The sequence below is a fragment of the Apis dorsata genome, unplaced genomic scaffold (genome assembly GCF_000469605.1).
Source record: "Apis dorsata unplaced genomic scaffold, Apis dorsata 1.3 scaffold_468, whole genome shotgun sequence".
NCBI classification, from domain to species: domain Eukaryota; kingdom Metazoa; phylum Arthropoda; class Insecta; order Hymenoptera; family Apidae; genus Apis; species Apis dorsata.
The window spans coordinates 278925-294622 of record NW_006263707.1 but is presented as its reverse complement, the minus strand read 5'-3'; the positions used below and the strand labels follow the sequence as shown (position 1 = coordinate 294622).

The 15698-nt window shown below is 24.9% G+C and overlaps 2 protein-coding genes and 1 non-coding gene across 5 annotated transcripts; all 3 read right to left on the bottom strand.

The window, feature by feature from the left end:
* On the bottom strand, positions 1-7715 carry LOC102674227 (uncharacterized protein MAL13P1.304-like). 3 transcript variants are annotated; one of them, XR_422395.2, is made up of 7 exons: positions 7149-7714; positions 3011-6750; positions 1863-2947; positions 1489-1767; positions 783-1409; positions 429-637; positions 1-342 (listed from the first exon to the last, which is right to left on the bottom strand). XR_422395.2 is itself a non-coding variant. In XM_006620003.2 (7 exons), exons 1-6 carry the CDS (start codon positions 7375-7377, stop codon positions 535-537), a joined length of 6042 nt encoding a protein of 2013 aa, XP_006620066.1. In that variant the 5' UTR covers positions 7378-7715; the 3' UTR covers positions 1-342; positions 500-534. The 3 variants fall into 3 exon arrangements, 2 of the variants coding, with proteins under 2 accessions (XP_006620066.1, XP_006620065.1); XM_006620003.2 differs by having other exon boundaries at positions 500-637; positions 3011-6729; positions 7149-7715; XM_006620002.2 differs by having other exon boundaries at positions 500-637.
* Positions 7716-9950: 2235 nt separating this feature from the next.
* LOC102673820 (soma ferritin) lies at positions 9951-11407 on the bottom strand. Its single transcript, XM_006619999.2, has 3 exons — positions 11074-11407; positions 10663-10887; positions 9951-10200 (listed from the first exon to the last, which is right to left on the bottom strand). The coding sequence occupies exons 1-3, from the start codon at positions 11185-11187 to the stop codon at positions 10015-10017; spliced, it is 525 nt and encodes a 174-aa protein (XP_006620062.1). The 5' UTR covers positions 11188-11407; the 3' UTR covers positions 9951-10014.
* Trnaa-cgc lies at positions 10322-10393 on the bottom strand. The gene has a single exon. It is a non-coding gene; the product is annotated as a tRNA-Ala (tRNA).
* Positions 11408-15698: the final 4291 nt, after the last annotated feature.

Here is a 15698-nt window from a genome sequence, read left to right as displayed (position 1 = left end):
TTTTTTTTTTTTTTTTTTTTTTTTTTTTTTTTTTTTTTTTTTTTTTACATTAATCACACTAATTATTTGCAGTTTATATGACACTTTTTACATATGTAAAAAATAAACACTTGCAGCAAATCTTCTTTAAACTTTCATTAGAATAGAAGCTTGAAATAGCACAGTATTAAAAATTTTGTTTTTTTTAAAATTTATAATTTTTATGTAATAAAATGGCTACTTTAATTTGTGCACAAACTCCTGCCGTGATGAAGATAACTTACCATCTTCAGGTGTTACTTCTGCTTGTTAACAGGATTCTTCCATCTATATGGGATATTGCTTCCTCAGAAATAGTAGTACCTGCAATTATAAAAATGATAACATTTATTCGCAATAAAACTTTTCTAATTTAAAAATTAATATTTATTATAAAAAAGTATGATCACTTTAAAAATCTTGATTTTTATTTCATAATGTCCTGTGTGAATCTTATGTTTAAAGATTAAAACCACCTTACGTATAACTTAATAATGCCACTTTGGTAGCTAAATGCTACTTGGTTTGACTCTCTGTTTGATGAATAAATTGACAATCTCCATCACTGCATGTTCCCATCAGTTCGTATGGACAAAGGACACCATTGGGATTCGTGTTCCTGGTTAAGAATGATAAAAACAACAAAAAAATGCTCAAAATTTTTGTAATATAAATTAAAAAAAGTTTATGTTATTTTATTTAAGTTATGTTATTTACAAACAGATATATTAAAATTATTAAAATATTTAGAGAGCAAAACCCACCTTGGTATTTTAAAGTGTGTTAATATTGATTCATAAGATAAAAGTGTTTTTTTTCTCTGAAGCTCTCCTTCGAATTTTGTAGAATTCCTCTTCTTAGTATCAGGTTTTAAAATTGTAGGCCTTATTATATTATTTTCTGACATATTATTATCCAGTTTTTGAATATCTTCTGGTTTAAGAATATTAGTGGTAGTTGTATTATTATTAGTTAAATTTGTTTCTTCAAATATTTTTTGCTCAATATCATTTTGTTTAGATATACATCTTTCATCAAAATTTAGAGTGGAAATATTTAATATTATATCCGTTTCCTTATCTGTTTTATTTTTATTTATTGTAATGTCTTCTATTTGTTCTTCTATTTGTATGTTTTTTTCAATATCGCTTGATTTTATTCTTGATTGATCTTCATTTAAGATACTTCTATCAATATTTTCTTCTAATAACAGAGATTTATTTTGCGAAATTTCTGTACATGTAGTAGATACAGTTTCTTCTTCCAATCTCGATAATTCGTACATATCGGAAATATCAATAGATGGTACTTTTTTTCGAGAAAGTTGCCGCGTATGATTAGCTACTTCTTTTAATCTATTATCTAAAAGTTGTGCTCCAGCTTCAGGTACTCTAAAGAAAATATCAATAATTTAAAAATATTTATAATTAATAATTTAACAATTAATGAAAATAATTATATGAATATTACTTGTACTCTTTTCCCATAATCCTACTTCCTAAAGTTGAACAAATAGTTGCAAGTTTAAAGCATTCTTGCCGACCTGCGTTAACTTTTTCATGTGCTGCTACTACTCTTGGACCTATATTATTAATACGATTACGTTGTACTTGTAATCTTTCTTCAGCAACTTTTAACTGTTCTCTAAGTTTTTTCACTTCAGCAACTAAATTTGTTTGTAAATCTCGTTCCATATGCCACTGACGAAGATTACTTGACATTTCCGCTAAATCATCTAAGATTGTATAGCTATTTTATCAAAATAAAGAAATTATTAAAAGCCAATTATATATTATATATATAGATATTATATAGATATAAACTATAATTGAAAAATTATTTACCGTTTCATAACTAATTTTTCTTCAGTATCTATTAAATGTTGTTCTTGTTCTGCACGTGATAGATTAATAAGAGTATTTAATTCTGTTTTAACATCTTTTTTAATTTCGTCCCAATTTTCCTCTATACTTTTTGTATCCTTTGATGATATATTATTTTGAATAAATAGAAAATGACTATTTTCCGCATTTGAAATCGATGATAAATCCTCTTGATGTTGTGAAAGTGAAATCGTAGATTCAGATGTATCAAGATTTTCTTTCCTATCTTGATGTCTTTCTGACAAGATAACTGTTGATGCATCTGAGTCTACTGCATTATTATCATTAGATATAATATTATTCGTAGAAAGCATGTTATTTATATCATGATCACATGTATTTTTATTATTATTATCTTTATATCCAGAAATATTTTCATTTCGATTAATTACTGCTTTATTATTTAAGGACACTTTGTCATTTATTGTTACTACTCGTTCATTTGTATCATTTTTTACTTGTATTTGTACATATTTCTGATTTACTTCATCTATAGATAAAATTTTTAGACCAGGTGAAATCCTTGTTTTCATTTCAATTTTCTGCGCAGGCATTTCAAAAATTTTTCGTGTACTTGTCGATTGTACAGAATTTTCAACTACTTTGTTTCTAATATTATTTGGATTGTTCTCAATGGATACACAAACATCATTATTTGTCGTTGATCTTGATAACAATTTTGTTTGATTCGGATTTGTATTTTCTCGTTTATCAACAACATTACACGTTTTACTACATGATTGAACATTATTTGTTGATATAGCTGTATTTTTTATTGAATCTATTAAATTTTTAGAACAATTTTCTTTGTTTAATTGTTGTGTATTTATATTTTGACTTTTCGTAGATATTTGATTTATTTTTATACATAATTCTTTATTTTGACTATTGGATAGTGTGGATTTTGAAAATATTTCCATATTTTTATTTTTTATTAAGCTATTATTTTCCATAGTTTTATGCAATTTTAATTTTTCACGTTCTAAAATTTGTTGTTTTAAGCGACGATATTCTTCTTGCTGAGATACGGGCAAATGACGAACAGCCTGCAAAAATATAAAAGTAAATATTTTATACATGATAAAAATATTTTGTCATAGTATTCTTACCAATGGTGTATGAAGATTGTTGGATGAATTTAATTTTTCTGATTTTGTTGTTAATACTGTATCTTTTTTAGGTGTTTGTGATATTGAAGTTGGTCTTGCAGCTGCCATAGATTCTTGTTTCCTTCGCACTGCACGTAAAAATTGATCTAAATTTTTTTCAAATTCTGTTGTAGAGTTTATTGTTGGTTGATGTTTTTCTGTTATAACAGAATGAACTGAAGAAACAGTTATATTTTTTTGTCGTTCAGATTCAGAATCACTTTCTGTATCAGACTCTAAATTTATAACAATTCGTTGTGTATCAGACAATGCCTTTGAATTAGCAGACCATTTGCTATCATTAGATTGTACTTTAGATAAAATTTTATTTTCTGTTATTTTTTGTTTGTTATAAAGAGTAGATTTTTGTAAATTTAATCTCTTTTGAATCATTGTATTTTGGTATTTTTTTGCATTATTTACAACTTTTGTACTTGCAGGAATTGAAATTCTTTTTATAAGTTTTCTCTGTGGACCTTTTGTTATATTGATTGATCTTTTCCTTCCCAAAGTTGTTATATTTAAAGTTTTATTATTATCAACAGATAAATCTTTTTGTATGATATTATTTATTTTTTCTCCAGAATTTGATTGATTTTTATCATTTTCAGAACCATATAAATTTACATGTGGAATTGATAAGTTAGCTGTGGGTAATACAATATTTGATACAGTTTGATTTACAAGTACTTGATTTAATGTAGTAGATGCAGTAGATATTGTATCTGAATTGGAGCCATTGTTAGTAATTTTTGTTCGTTTTGGCAAAGAAGCTAATAAAATTGCTCTTAATGCCTCTTCATCTTCATCAAGACTTTGTCTTCTATCTTCTGTACCTTTTATTTGTTCTGATATATCATTCACTGAATTATCATTATTTTGTATGTCTTTTTCATTACTTTCTGAAGAAATATTATTTTTTTCTATAATAATATTTTTGGATGTTTCTGACATAGATACATCAATATTATCTGTTTGATCCATTTCTATTTGAATTTCTTTTTGATCTTGTTTATTATCTGTATAAAGAACTTGCTGTGACTCATGTTTATCTACAATATTTACATTATCACTTTTTATACATGTTGTATTATGATTTTTCGCAATCAAGGCTGAACCTGTACTTCTTTTTTTTAATCCTTTTTTTGAAAGTTTCTTTTTTTTTGGTGTTGGGCTTTTAATATCACTAGTTTTTTCTGAATTTGTTATAATTGTATTATTTTGTACCAAAGTTACATTAGGATTAGTTTCTATCAATGAAGTATGAGATGATTTATCTGCAGATGTTTCATTAATTAAATCTTCATGTAAAGAATCATGAAATGCAGTTGGTATTGTTAAAACAGAATGAGATTTTTGTAGAAAAGATGTTAATTTTATTGGTTTAAAAGAAGCATTTGTCTTTGTACTAGTTTCTTCATGAAGAACAACTGGTTGCATTTCTGCACTTTTGAATGTTGGTTCTTGTTGGGTTATATTCTTTTTAGTAGGTAAAGGTAATTGCAACTGTTTATTTGTTTTCAAAATTGGTGCTGGAACAAGTGTTCTATTAATTAATGTTGGTATTTTATTTGTATCTTTAGTCACATCTGGTAAGCCCTTCATATAAAGTGGTTCTACTATTTTTTCATCAATATTGTTTGATAAATCATTTGGAATGTATTCTGTTTTTAAGTTTCTAACAGTATCAGTTAAATGTATGTCTGCTTCAATTTCAGGAAGATCATCAATTGTTATCATTGAACTACTTGGCGATAGAGTTTCCATAAGAGAAGTTGTAGTAAAATTAGCAACTGGCTCTAACGAAAGTACTTCTGTTTTATTTAAATGTTCATTTTCATTACTTACGTCTTTTGTAGGTTGTATATGCTGATCTGTTGATATATGATTATGTTGTTCATTACTTCCATGTGTATTAGAAATATATGATTCTAAAGAAACTAAGGAAGAATTTGAGATAGTCAATGCACCAAGAGTTTGTGGAAGAGCATGTGATAAATCAGGATCATATATAGGAGTATCAGTTGGAGAATAAGGCATTTCTTGACTTGAATTAATATCTAAAGCTTCAGAAGTATTATTATTATTTTTAGCAATACATATATTTTCATAAGGAGATATATTTAAATGAGAATTATGTATTTTCATAAAATCTGGTTTAGAAGTTTCTGATAAATCAGTTGGTAAATATTGCACATTTGTATTCGTAACACACAATGAATTTTGTGATGGTGTATAATATACAATATTTGGTAAATAACTTTGATTTTCAATGATTTTTCCTTGATAAGATTTTTGATCATCTTGACTAGATGTCACAGATGTATTAAAATTTGGACTATTATTTGCTTCATTAACAGTAATGAAAGATACATCAGATGGTTGAATACCTAGCAATTCTGTATCCATAGGTATATTGGCAGTAATTTTATCTGTTGGAGAATATGGTAATTTTTCTTTTTCTCTTTCAACATCTGTATCTAATTCCATATCTTCTGTATGATTATTTTCATTTATAGGAAGAGGACTATGCGGTGGTGATGCAAAATTTAATAATTCTTCTCCAGGTATAGGAATACTATCTAAAAAGCTTTGAGTAAATGGGCTTTCACTGCGAAATGTATCAGATTTTTTATATTTTCCTGATTTTATACCTTTTTGGATTCTATTTTGATGTTTCTTTAATACAGCAGAACGAAGTGCAATCATTCTTAATTCTAAATCTTCTTCATCTTGATCATCATTTATATTTGCACTTACATGTTTTGAAGTTTCAGTCTTTGATACATCATTCTGTTTGTTTGATTTATTTTGTTTTGTCTCAAGGGCTTTCTGCCTTAATAATGCTAAATCTTCTTCATCATCGATATCATTAGACTCTTTCTTATTCACATTTATAATAGTTTTTTCTTTTGAAGAATTTGTTAAATCAATATTATTGTCAGAAACACCTTTCATCATATTTGTTAATTTTTCTTTCAATGAAGATGCATGTTCTTTATTTTTGTTCAAAGTTTCTTCTAATGAATGAGTTCCTATTGAACCTAATTGTCTGACTTTTTTAAGTAATTTATGTGTATCAACATAATTACGAGATGACATTAATTCAATATGTGATGTTTTTCTAGGCATTGTTTTTGTTGAGGATTTGTATGGTGATCTTTTAGGAGATTTAAGTCTTCTTGGAGATCTTCTTATTGTTGGTGATCTAGTACGAATAATTGGAGATTTTGATCTTCTAAAAGGAGATCTTGGTTTTATAAGAGATCTATGTCTTTTTGGAGGTGATCTTGGAATTACTTTAGATCTATTACTTCTGTGAATAGGACTTATTTCTCTGTGATGCGATCTAGAATTATTTTTGGTCACATCATGTTTTATTGTATTAATACATTCTTTTATAGATATATCCACAGTAGATGAAGAAACTAAATCATCTAATGATGTTGAAGATACATGATTTCTTTTCTTTTTTCTTTTTTTCTTCATTCTACTTTTTGCAGAGGAATGTATTGTAATTTGTTTAGAATTATCGGCAAGACCAACAATTTCCATATCACTATCACTTGAAATAGGCACAAGATCATCATTTTTTTCTTGAAGTGTAGAAGTTGTATGTTTTGTTCCAATACATCCTGATTCTTTTATTTGATGACGATTTTCTTTTCCCTGGACTGCATCTTGTGGAATAAGGTCAACTTCTACTTGATTAGAACATGATATGTCGAGAATGATAATACATTAAGTGTCAAAAGATTTAATGTTATCAAATAAAGGTATATTTTTATATTCATATAAATATATAATATAAATATATAATATAAATATAAAATGTATTAAAAAAATAATAAATAAAGTATATAAATAAAAAGAAAGTAAGGTTTTTTTTATAAAATGTTATTTACTATAATAAAATAAAAAATGCAAAATAATATAAAAATGTTATACAGCTTTTATATTGTCTATTATTTTTTATAAATTAAATTTAAAATATTTATTAATATCAGATTGAATATATAATAATCTAAACATCATAAATAATATTTTTCATAATTTTAACATTTAAAAACAATATAAAAAGCTGTATTATTTAATTTACCTCTTCTATTAGTGCCTTTAGGAGGGTAGAACTTGGCCGGAACAGTACACCACGTTGCATTGTGTTGAGTTGACAAACAGTTCGAACATTGAGATGTTTTAGAACCATATCCATAATTTATATGTCCTTCTTCGGAAGAACTTACATCTTCCAAAGATATTTCACCTTCTTCTTTCTCGTCTAACACACCAATTGCTTCTGTACACTCACTTGACAAATCGCTAGCCATTCTTGAACCATGAATAATTAATCACGTTCATTCGTAATGATAAAAAACGAATACTGTTTCATGAAAAATAGGGTTAATTACGTATTACCAATAATTGTAATTTTTACTGATTACACGCACAGCACTTTATTGTGGATAATTCCACGTTTGAAATTCTTTTATATAACAAATTAAAAATTTAAATAAATTCAAATATTATTTCAAATTTAAATGAAAAAAAATTTATACACCACAACTTTCGTTTTTATTGCAGTTTTATTCTCACGACTATATGCATGCAATACTTCCGCCATGCTAAGTCGTTTTCAACACATGACATGAGACGACTGGTATTCAGTGATTTAATGTGTTCCTAAACTAGATAAACGATTGCTCTCTTGGAAAATGAGATAATTAATTTTTGATCGTACTTATACTTTTATGTCATTTATTAATTAATTCAGAAATCTTATATAATATGTTTAAACATTAAACATTAAGATTTTGATTCTGTAGTAAATCAATCAAAAATTGTTATTTTAATATCATTTTCAAGAATTTCATTAGTTTGCTACTGATAATGTTCTTATTTAAATAGAAATGTAGCTTTATTTATTGAAGATTGTTGAAAATAGAATTTAAATTTTTGCAAAAAAGAAAGCTTAATATCCTTTTTATTATGTTTTATTAATGTTTGTTACTATGTGTGTGATATTATTTTTTATCAATTAAATTCTTTAAATATAATATTAAAAAAATATATTATTATCAACATTTTATTAGTCTTTTTTTGCTTTTTTTTAATAATAATTTAATTGATCTATATATATTTTTAGTTTAAACAAATATAAATAGATACATATTAACTATTATAATATACATTAATAAAATAATTATAATTTCAATAATTTGTTAATTTCATAACAATATAAAAAAAAGAAATACTATTACTTCTCCTATTCTTTGTTTAGTCGCAACTTTAAACGAAGAATGTTATATTTTGGCGCAATATGATGTCAAATAACTCTTTATTAAACAAAAAATGCGCCAATTCTTGATTATCAATATCAGGTAAAATAATTATAAATCTTCTTATTTCTTATTTTATTAATACTATTATTTCATTTGATTTTCCATAAAACTAATAATAATATAATTGCTTGCATTTAAATCACCATATTTTTTTGTTACAACTATTACTATTTATAGGTATGGAATTTTTTACTTACTTCTATTTCAAAATCCAATCTATCTAAATAAATTCAATAAAAATATTTTGAAAATTATATAATATTATATATCATAAAAAATAATTTTTTTAAAAATAATTTACTTTAAAAGCATATAATGAGCATTTCCAATCTTGATTATTAGAAGGCTGTATCGGAAATAAATTTATATGTCTTCCGTATAATTTGATATAATTTACAAACTTTTAATTTACAAGAGTGTGTTCATATTCTTCATGAACATACATTTGAATAAAAAATGATTCATACGATTCACCAGTAAAGTTACATCTGCACATTCAAAATATGCAGTTTATAAAAAATAAATAATCTACATCAAAAAAGTATTAAAAAAATTATTTATTAATTAAAATATTATTAACTATTAATTAATTTTACTTTATGGACAAATAATAATAGAAAGCTTTTAATTCGATATTTATTTGATTATTTAATATGGCTTTAGTTTCTTTATAAAATATTAATTATTTATTAATTAATATTAATTATTTATAAATTAAAATTATTCTTTATAAATTTAAATTAGCTGGCATTTTACTTGATTTGTTAATACAAAAAATTTTGACGTTTCATCCATACAAAATGTAGTTAAAAATTTCGACAAAAATATTTTTGGTTTACATTTATTTCCTTACAAATTTTCCTTCTTTTTCAAAAAAATATTACGTATTTTTTCGAACTACATTCGATATTACATTTTTTATCCATAAATTAGAAACTTACTCCTTTTAAATAATTGTTGAATACATGAATTAAAATTAAGAGCATTATTAAAAATTTTTCTATCACTGGATAATTTTAACATATTTTATTTTCAATTAAAAATTTGCATTTATATTTTTGATAAATAGCATTGCTAATAATAAAAATTATTCTTTAAGAAGTTTTCATTTTTTCAATAGTTTTCATTTTGTGTCATAATAATCGATTCGCAATTTATTTTCAATATCATATAATAAATGTTTTATTGTTAATATATTATCAAATGTTAAATTTGATAACAAAAATCAAAACGATATATTCAGAATTACTAAGCTTTATTAGCAGATTAGCATTATGCTGTGCAATACATTACAATATTTATCACATTTTTTTACATTTTTAAAGATTCATGAATTGAAATTAATATTTTCCAATATTTGTTATTAAAGTAATAAATATATTTATTAGTTTAACGCAGAAACTAACAATTTTTTCAATTTTATATACTTAATTGTTATAAATTAAATATTCTTTATCTTTTTTATTATATTTTACATTTTTATATAATGCTTTACTCATTACTATAGATTTAATAGTTTATTTTTTTACGACCTTGTTTACATATACGTTAATTTTTTCATTTTTTTTTTATTTTATTTTATTTTATTTTATTTTTTTTTTTTTTTTTGTTACTTTTTAAAATATTTTATTCTCTAAGCTCCTGATCGAAAATATATACTCCTAGACCATCGCCAACTCTTTCTAATTTTGTAACGTGATGAGCAAGTTCACTTATAGAATCTACTTGCTCTTTTAAATATTCAGTTTCAAGAAAATCTACAAAATTTGAATCATTGTGTTGTGATGCTATTGCGTGCATATCAAGAAGACTCTGAAAGCATTAAAACATATATGAAAATATTTATATACTAAAAAAATTGCTATTTTGAAATATTTATATTAATAAATAATTATTGAAAAAAAATAATGAAAAAAAAATTAAAAAGATTTCTTGGAGGAGCTGGGATTTGAACCCAGGACTTTCCGCATGCGAAGCGGACACTCTACCACTGAGTTACACCCCCAATTAATGAAACAATTATTAAAAATCTATAAAGAATGTAACAATTTAAAAAAAAAAATATATATATATATATATCAAATACATATTAATTAAATTATTAAAATATAAAAAAAAAAAAAAAAAAAAGAGAATTATATATATAATTGAAAATATTCCATAGAAGTTAAACATAAAAATATATTATTATTATTTTTATATTATTTTATTTAAAATTATGATTTTTATAATTTTTGAAATTAAAATTTATTTTTATATGTAGATACTACATACCTGATTAACTAGTCTTTCTAATTTCAATGCTTCCGTCATAGCGACAAGAGCGCTATCCCAATCATCTCTTGGCGGTTCTTGAATAGGTTTCAAAGTAATTCTGCCACCTCTTTTGTTTTGATATGTCATAAACTTCATGGCATGTTCTTTTTCCTCGTCTGAAGCTTTCTTAAAGTATGTATAAAGACCTGGCAAAGCTACGTCGCTTCTATCGAAATAATATGCCTAAGAAAAGAAATAGCAATAATGTAATACTAAAATACAGAAAACATTTATGGGAAAAATAACAATATAGAAAATAAAATGTTTTCCTTCTTTCTTTTATTTAAATAATACTGCTTAGATATTAATGAAATATTGCTAAAATACATTAATGTTAGAAATAGTTATTTAATCAATACGTCGACTAACCATAGACAGATAGATGTAACTAGCATGTAATTCAAAATTTATTTGATCATTAATAGCTTTTTCACATTCTTCATGGAAATTTTGTCTAACTAGATTCATGACGTCTGATTTCATTATGAATTTATTTTGATATTAAAATAATAAGTTTGATAAATGACACTATTTTTGTAGTTCACTTTTTATGTTCACAAAACACTAAGTATGAGATACGTAATTGTGACATACGCAAGCGCGGAATTTATCGATTTTGTGTTAAAAATTATAACTTCAAATATAAATATAACAAATGAATAAATAAGAAATCTAATATAATTTAACTCATCACTTTAATTTATTGAATTTTTTTATGGAGCCACTGTGACATATTTGATATAGCTAAATATTCATAGAAGAAAACTTCTATATCGACTATTATGAACATTGGAAAGATGATTGGTTGATGCAACACGATGTCTGATTTTCATGAAAGACTTCTAACTTCATGATATTCATTTCACAATTTTCTAACAATATAATTTTTATGCCATGAAATTAAAATTTGCACTATTAATTTATTATTATATATTTAAAAAAAAAGGTTATGTATACAAAAAAAGTTATATATATAAAATATCCTTGCGAAATGTATATACAATTATTATAGTAATGTATTATAGTATCATATTACTAAATATTACTAAAGTAGAAGTTGCAGAAATCGTTGATTATTAAATTATATAAATTTATTTCTTAAATGAATTTTTATCAAAAATACATGGGTTTTGGAAATTGAAATAATTGCACTAAAATAATACAAATGTGATTTTTACTTACTTATTTCTTTTTGCATTTTCAATTAAACAAATTATTATTCTATCTATTATTCTTTAATTATTACTTATGCTTATGAAAGAAAGAGAAGCATTTCTTAATTTTATTAATATTATTCTTTTGAATTAAAAAATATTTTTGGTTATGTTTTCTTCCGTGTTCAAACAACGCTTGAATAATGTGTGTTCGAAAAACAATCCTTCAGTGGCAATAGAAAGAAGTGACTTGTTTAAGATAAGTTTTAAAACACGCAAAACTGATAAGCAAGTATATATATATATGTATATATATTGCAATAAATTTTATAATTTGATTTTAATTTAAATATTGAAGCATTTTTTAAATCTATTTTTTACGAATAACAATCATAATTAAATTTAATTTAAATATAATTTTCATATAAGTTCATTTTAATATAAAATTGATATTTTATTTTAATGTTGTTTTATAATATAAATTCTTTGTTTAATTATATACAATTATATTTTTAATTTTAAAATTTATATTACAATTTACTGTAACAACATAATGATCTTTTACTTTAAATTAAATTCACAGATTCAATAGATGATAGGTTATTGTTTAATAGTTGTATATATAATAGATAGTATGTATAGATATATTATATATATATATATATATCTAAATTATAATTGATACAACTTTATTTCTTACAGTGTAACGCATCAATTTTTTAATTTTAAAAGAATTTTGTACATAATGCAAATTTTTTTTTTAAATAATTTTATTGAAACAAATTATAATTAAGTGCAATGAGCATATTTTAAACTCTATTAAAATTAAGATTATACGAATTATTGTATTCGCTTCTATATGCTATGATATAACTCTAATGACGAATAAAAATGAATGTAACATTTATTTTTAATATTTTTATTTCGTTTAAGATTATTTGAGACTAAATAAAATAAAGTAAAAGGAAATATTCTAGGTTTATGTATTATAATAAAATTGGAAAAAGAAATAAATTATTCGAATGAAATAAAAGAAATAGAAAAATACAATCTGTATTTTATTGTCATATTTAAATTATAATAATGTATAATATAAATATTTTTATATCTTAATTATAATATTTATTTTTTCTTTTATTATTTTTTAAAAATGGATCACTATAATTATGAATATTTTATTTTTAATAAAGATAAACATATTGTAATTAAAATATTTAATTAAAATTACAGATTTAATAATTATTATGTACAATTTACAGATTTTATAAGTATAATTTTTGCAAGATTTTGGGTTATATAAGAATTACAATTATTTTATCATATTTTGTGAAGAAAAACTTGATTGAAAGACTGATATTTTTTATATACGTACTAAATTTGCATGGCAATATCTCTCTAGTTACACTTCGTAAAAATACAAGTTTTATCGTTGTCATCGTTGTTTCGTGGAAACCCCATCATAGCCGCTGTCACACGCACAAGAGTCTTATGTCTAATCTTGTGCAGTGGCCAGCAGCTGCATTAGGGTCCATTATTTTTCGTTTCTTCTCTTTATGCGGATAATTTACACTAGAATATTTTTTTTCAAAATTACACCGTTTGAATAGCTGTAAAAGATGTAGAGCAACATTTGTAACAGAGAAACAGCGTACTAAAATAAAAGAAAAAATAGGAAATGAGTTTTATCTAGTATGCATAGTAATATATTATTCAATAAATTATAATTTACGTTTCGAAATGATTTTTTTTAATTCCTCTCTTAATATAGAGTTTAATTGTCACGATTATTATTCTTATTACTATTATTTAATCGTTACTTATTTATTTATTCTTACTATTCTTTCATAACTAATAGTAGAGTTAAAAAAATGAGATATGAAGTAAAAAATATACAAATACAGTAAAATACAACTTGTCTATTATCTTTTATCGCATAACAATCTGATCTCTTTTTTTTCTTATATATATCTATAAACAATTCTAAAGAATCAATGTAATCTTTTAGCAATTTCTTAAGAATCTCATCTAGAGTAATTTTTTCTATAGAAATTTTCTTTTACAGTAGAATGAATCAATTTAAACGAAAAATGCTTTTTATTATTTTTGATCCGTAATGAAATTATGAATTGTTATTATTTGTTATTTGTTATTGTATTTTCCTTAAAAAATTTCTAATACTAGCATGAAAAACAACGATACACACAATCCATGTAAATACATGAAAAGTATATCCGTACCAAGATAAGTTGTGGGGACCGGACATCTGGTTGTTCTATAGGTTGATAGGATAGTTCGATTCGAATACAAAATTCATCACCTTCGATTTTCCTATCTGTACATTTCTACGATGAACTTACCATAGTTTGTACACATCGAGGCTAAGTCTTCTTCCATTTACTATTTGCCATTTGCCGGAAACTACAACGCCGAACACGATTCGATCGAGATCAATTTTAAGCGAATGCTACATTACATATCTCTATAACGTTCTAATCTCTGTAATGATCGTAATATTTGTACGGCAAAGAGTAAGATATTCTAAATACTTTCTATGTTGCTATGTTATCCATGGATATCATATGAGAAATAAATCTGCGATTCAGCAACCAGTTTCAACTAGTAATTTTAAGATTTTTCGAGGGAACTTCCTTTAGGATCGTAGACAGTCCAAAAGTAACAGCATTGTTCCAAAATAAAAAAAAAAAAAATGTATCTGATACTGACATATTTACACAATAATATCAGGGTACACCTTTTAATCGGTCCAATTATAATTCGGCCACTCACTCTGTCAGTCCTTTATATCTTTGTTCACGCAAATATTAAAATAATAAAAATTCAAGCGTGCTCTATCCACTGCGAGTTGTACGACGAGTTGTGACGGGTAAATGTCAAGAAAAAAACCTCCAAGCAATCGCACTTGATGTTCCCTTTAAATTGTTTCGATATCACTACGCGATCGAAGATAGGCGCAAGTTAATAAACAATGATCTTTGCACTTCTGTCCATGTTCCGAGCACAACTGCCGATACCTTCTTAGTTCACCCTTCGTTATATACTAGGACACCACGTGGTCATCTAATCCATCGACCAATGATGGGGCAGCTTTAGATTGCACCGGCCAATGAACATTCTTCTTTAAGGCCGCAAGACACGTGTTTCTTGGGAAATAAGGGCACAGGCATTACGAACGAAATCGTATTTGCGTTACCGAAGTTGGACGATCGAATAGTAAACGGTACACTTTGCTTGCCTAGCTTTTCTTCTCTTTCCTCGCGTTTTACATGATGATATTTGGCGGTAATTATGATGATAAAAAAATCAATCAATTATTTTATACAGTTTTCTTGATCTTCGTCATAACCTTCATGACAAACAACAAATTTTCTTTATTCGCAATTTTCTTATTCTAGAAATATTTTATTTGCCTCGATATACAAATAAATACAAAATGCTCTAACGTATACTCATACCTACTTTGAATTCTCTTATGATCTAAAGGAACGTGTAGCGTGAATTGATATCAATTAACGAAATAAATCTGTTCTTTTTCTCTCTCTCTCTCTCTCTGATTTTTTTTGGAATCTATATATCACAGGTTTTTGTCAGTTACATAAACGCTTTCTATTTCATTATATAACTTTGGTTCACCCTGTGACCTGGCTATCGCCATCTGTTGGCAGTCTCGTTGTCTGTAGTGGTGTTTAATGATATTGTGAAGAGGTGAATCCTTAAAACATATCCCACATACATAGAGCAACGTGAACCCGGTTAGTTAAATAGCTGGATCCAACATTAGGACGACCTAATTTTTATGCCTTACTTTAGATCATTACTATC

Bases quoted from the DNA above. Each gene is read 5' to 3' on its own strand.
- LOC102674227 (XM_006620002.2), bottom strand. From the start codon at position 7,377: ATGGCTAGCGATTTGTCAAGTGAGTGTACAGAAGCAATTGGTGTGTTA. The intron at 1,768-1,862 runs GTAAATAATTTT...TTGATAAAATAG, and splicing joins GAAAAATTAGTTATGAAACG to CTATACAATCTTAGATGATT. The intron at 638-782 runs GTGGGTTTTGCT...ATTCTTAACCAG, and splicing joins ACACACTTTAAAATACCAAG to GAACACGAATCCCAATGGTG.
- LOC102673820 (XM_006619999.2), bottom strand. From the start codon at position 11,187: ATGAAATCAGACGTCATGAATCTAGTTAGACAAAATTTCCATGAAGAA. The intron at 10,888-11,073 runs GTTAGTCGACGT...TTCTTTTCTTAG, and splicing joins GTTACATCTATCTGTCTATG to GCATATTATTTCGATAGAAG. The intron at 10,201-10,662 runs GTATGTAGTATC...TAATGCTTTCAG, and splicing joins TAGAAAGACTAGTTAATCAG to AGTCTTCTTGATATGCACGC.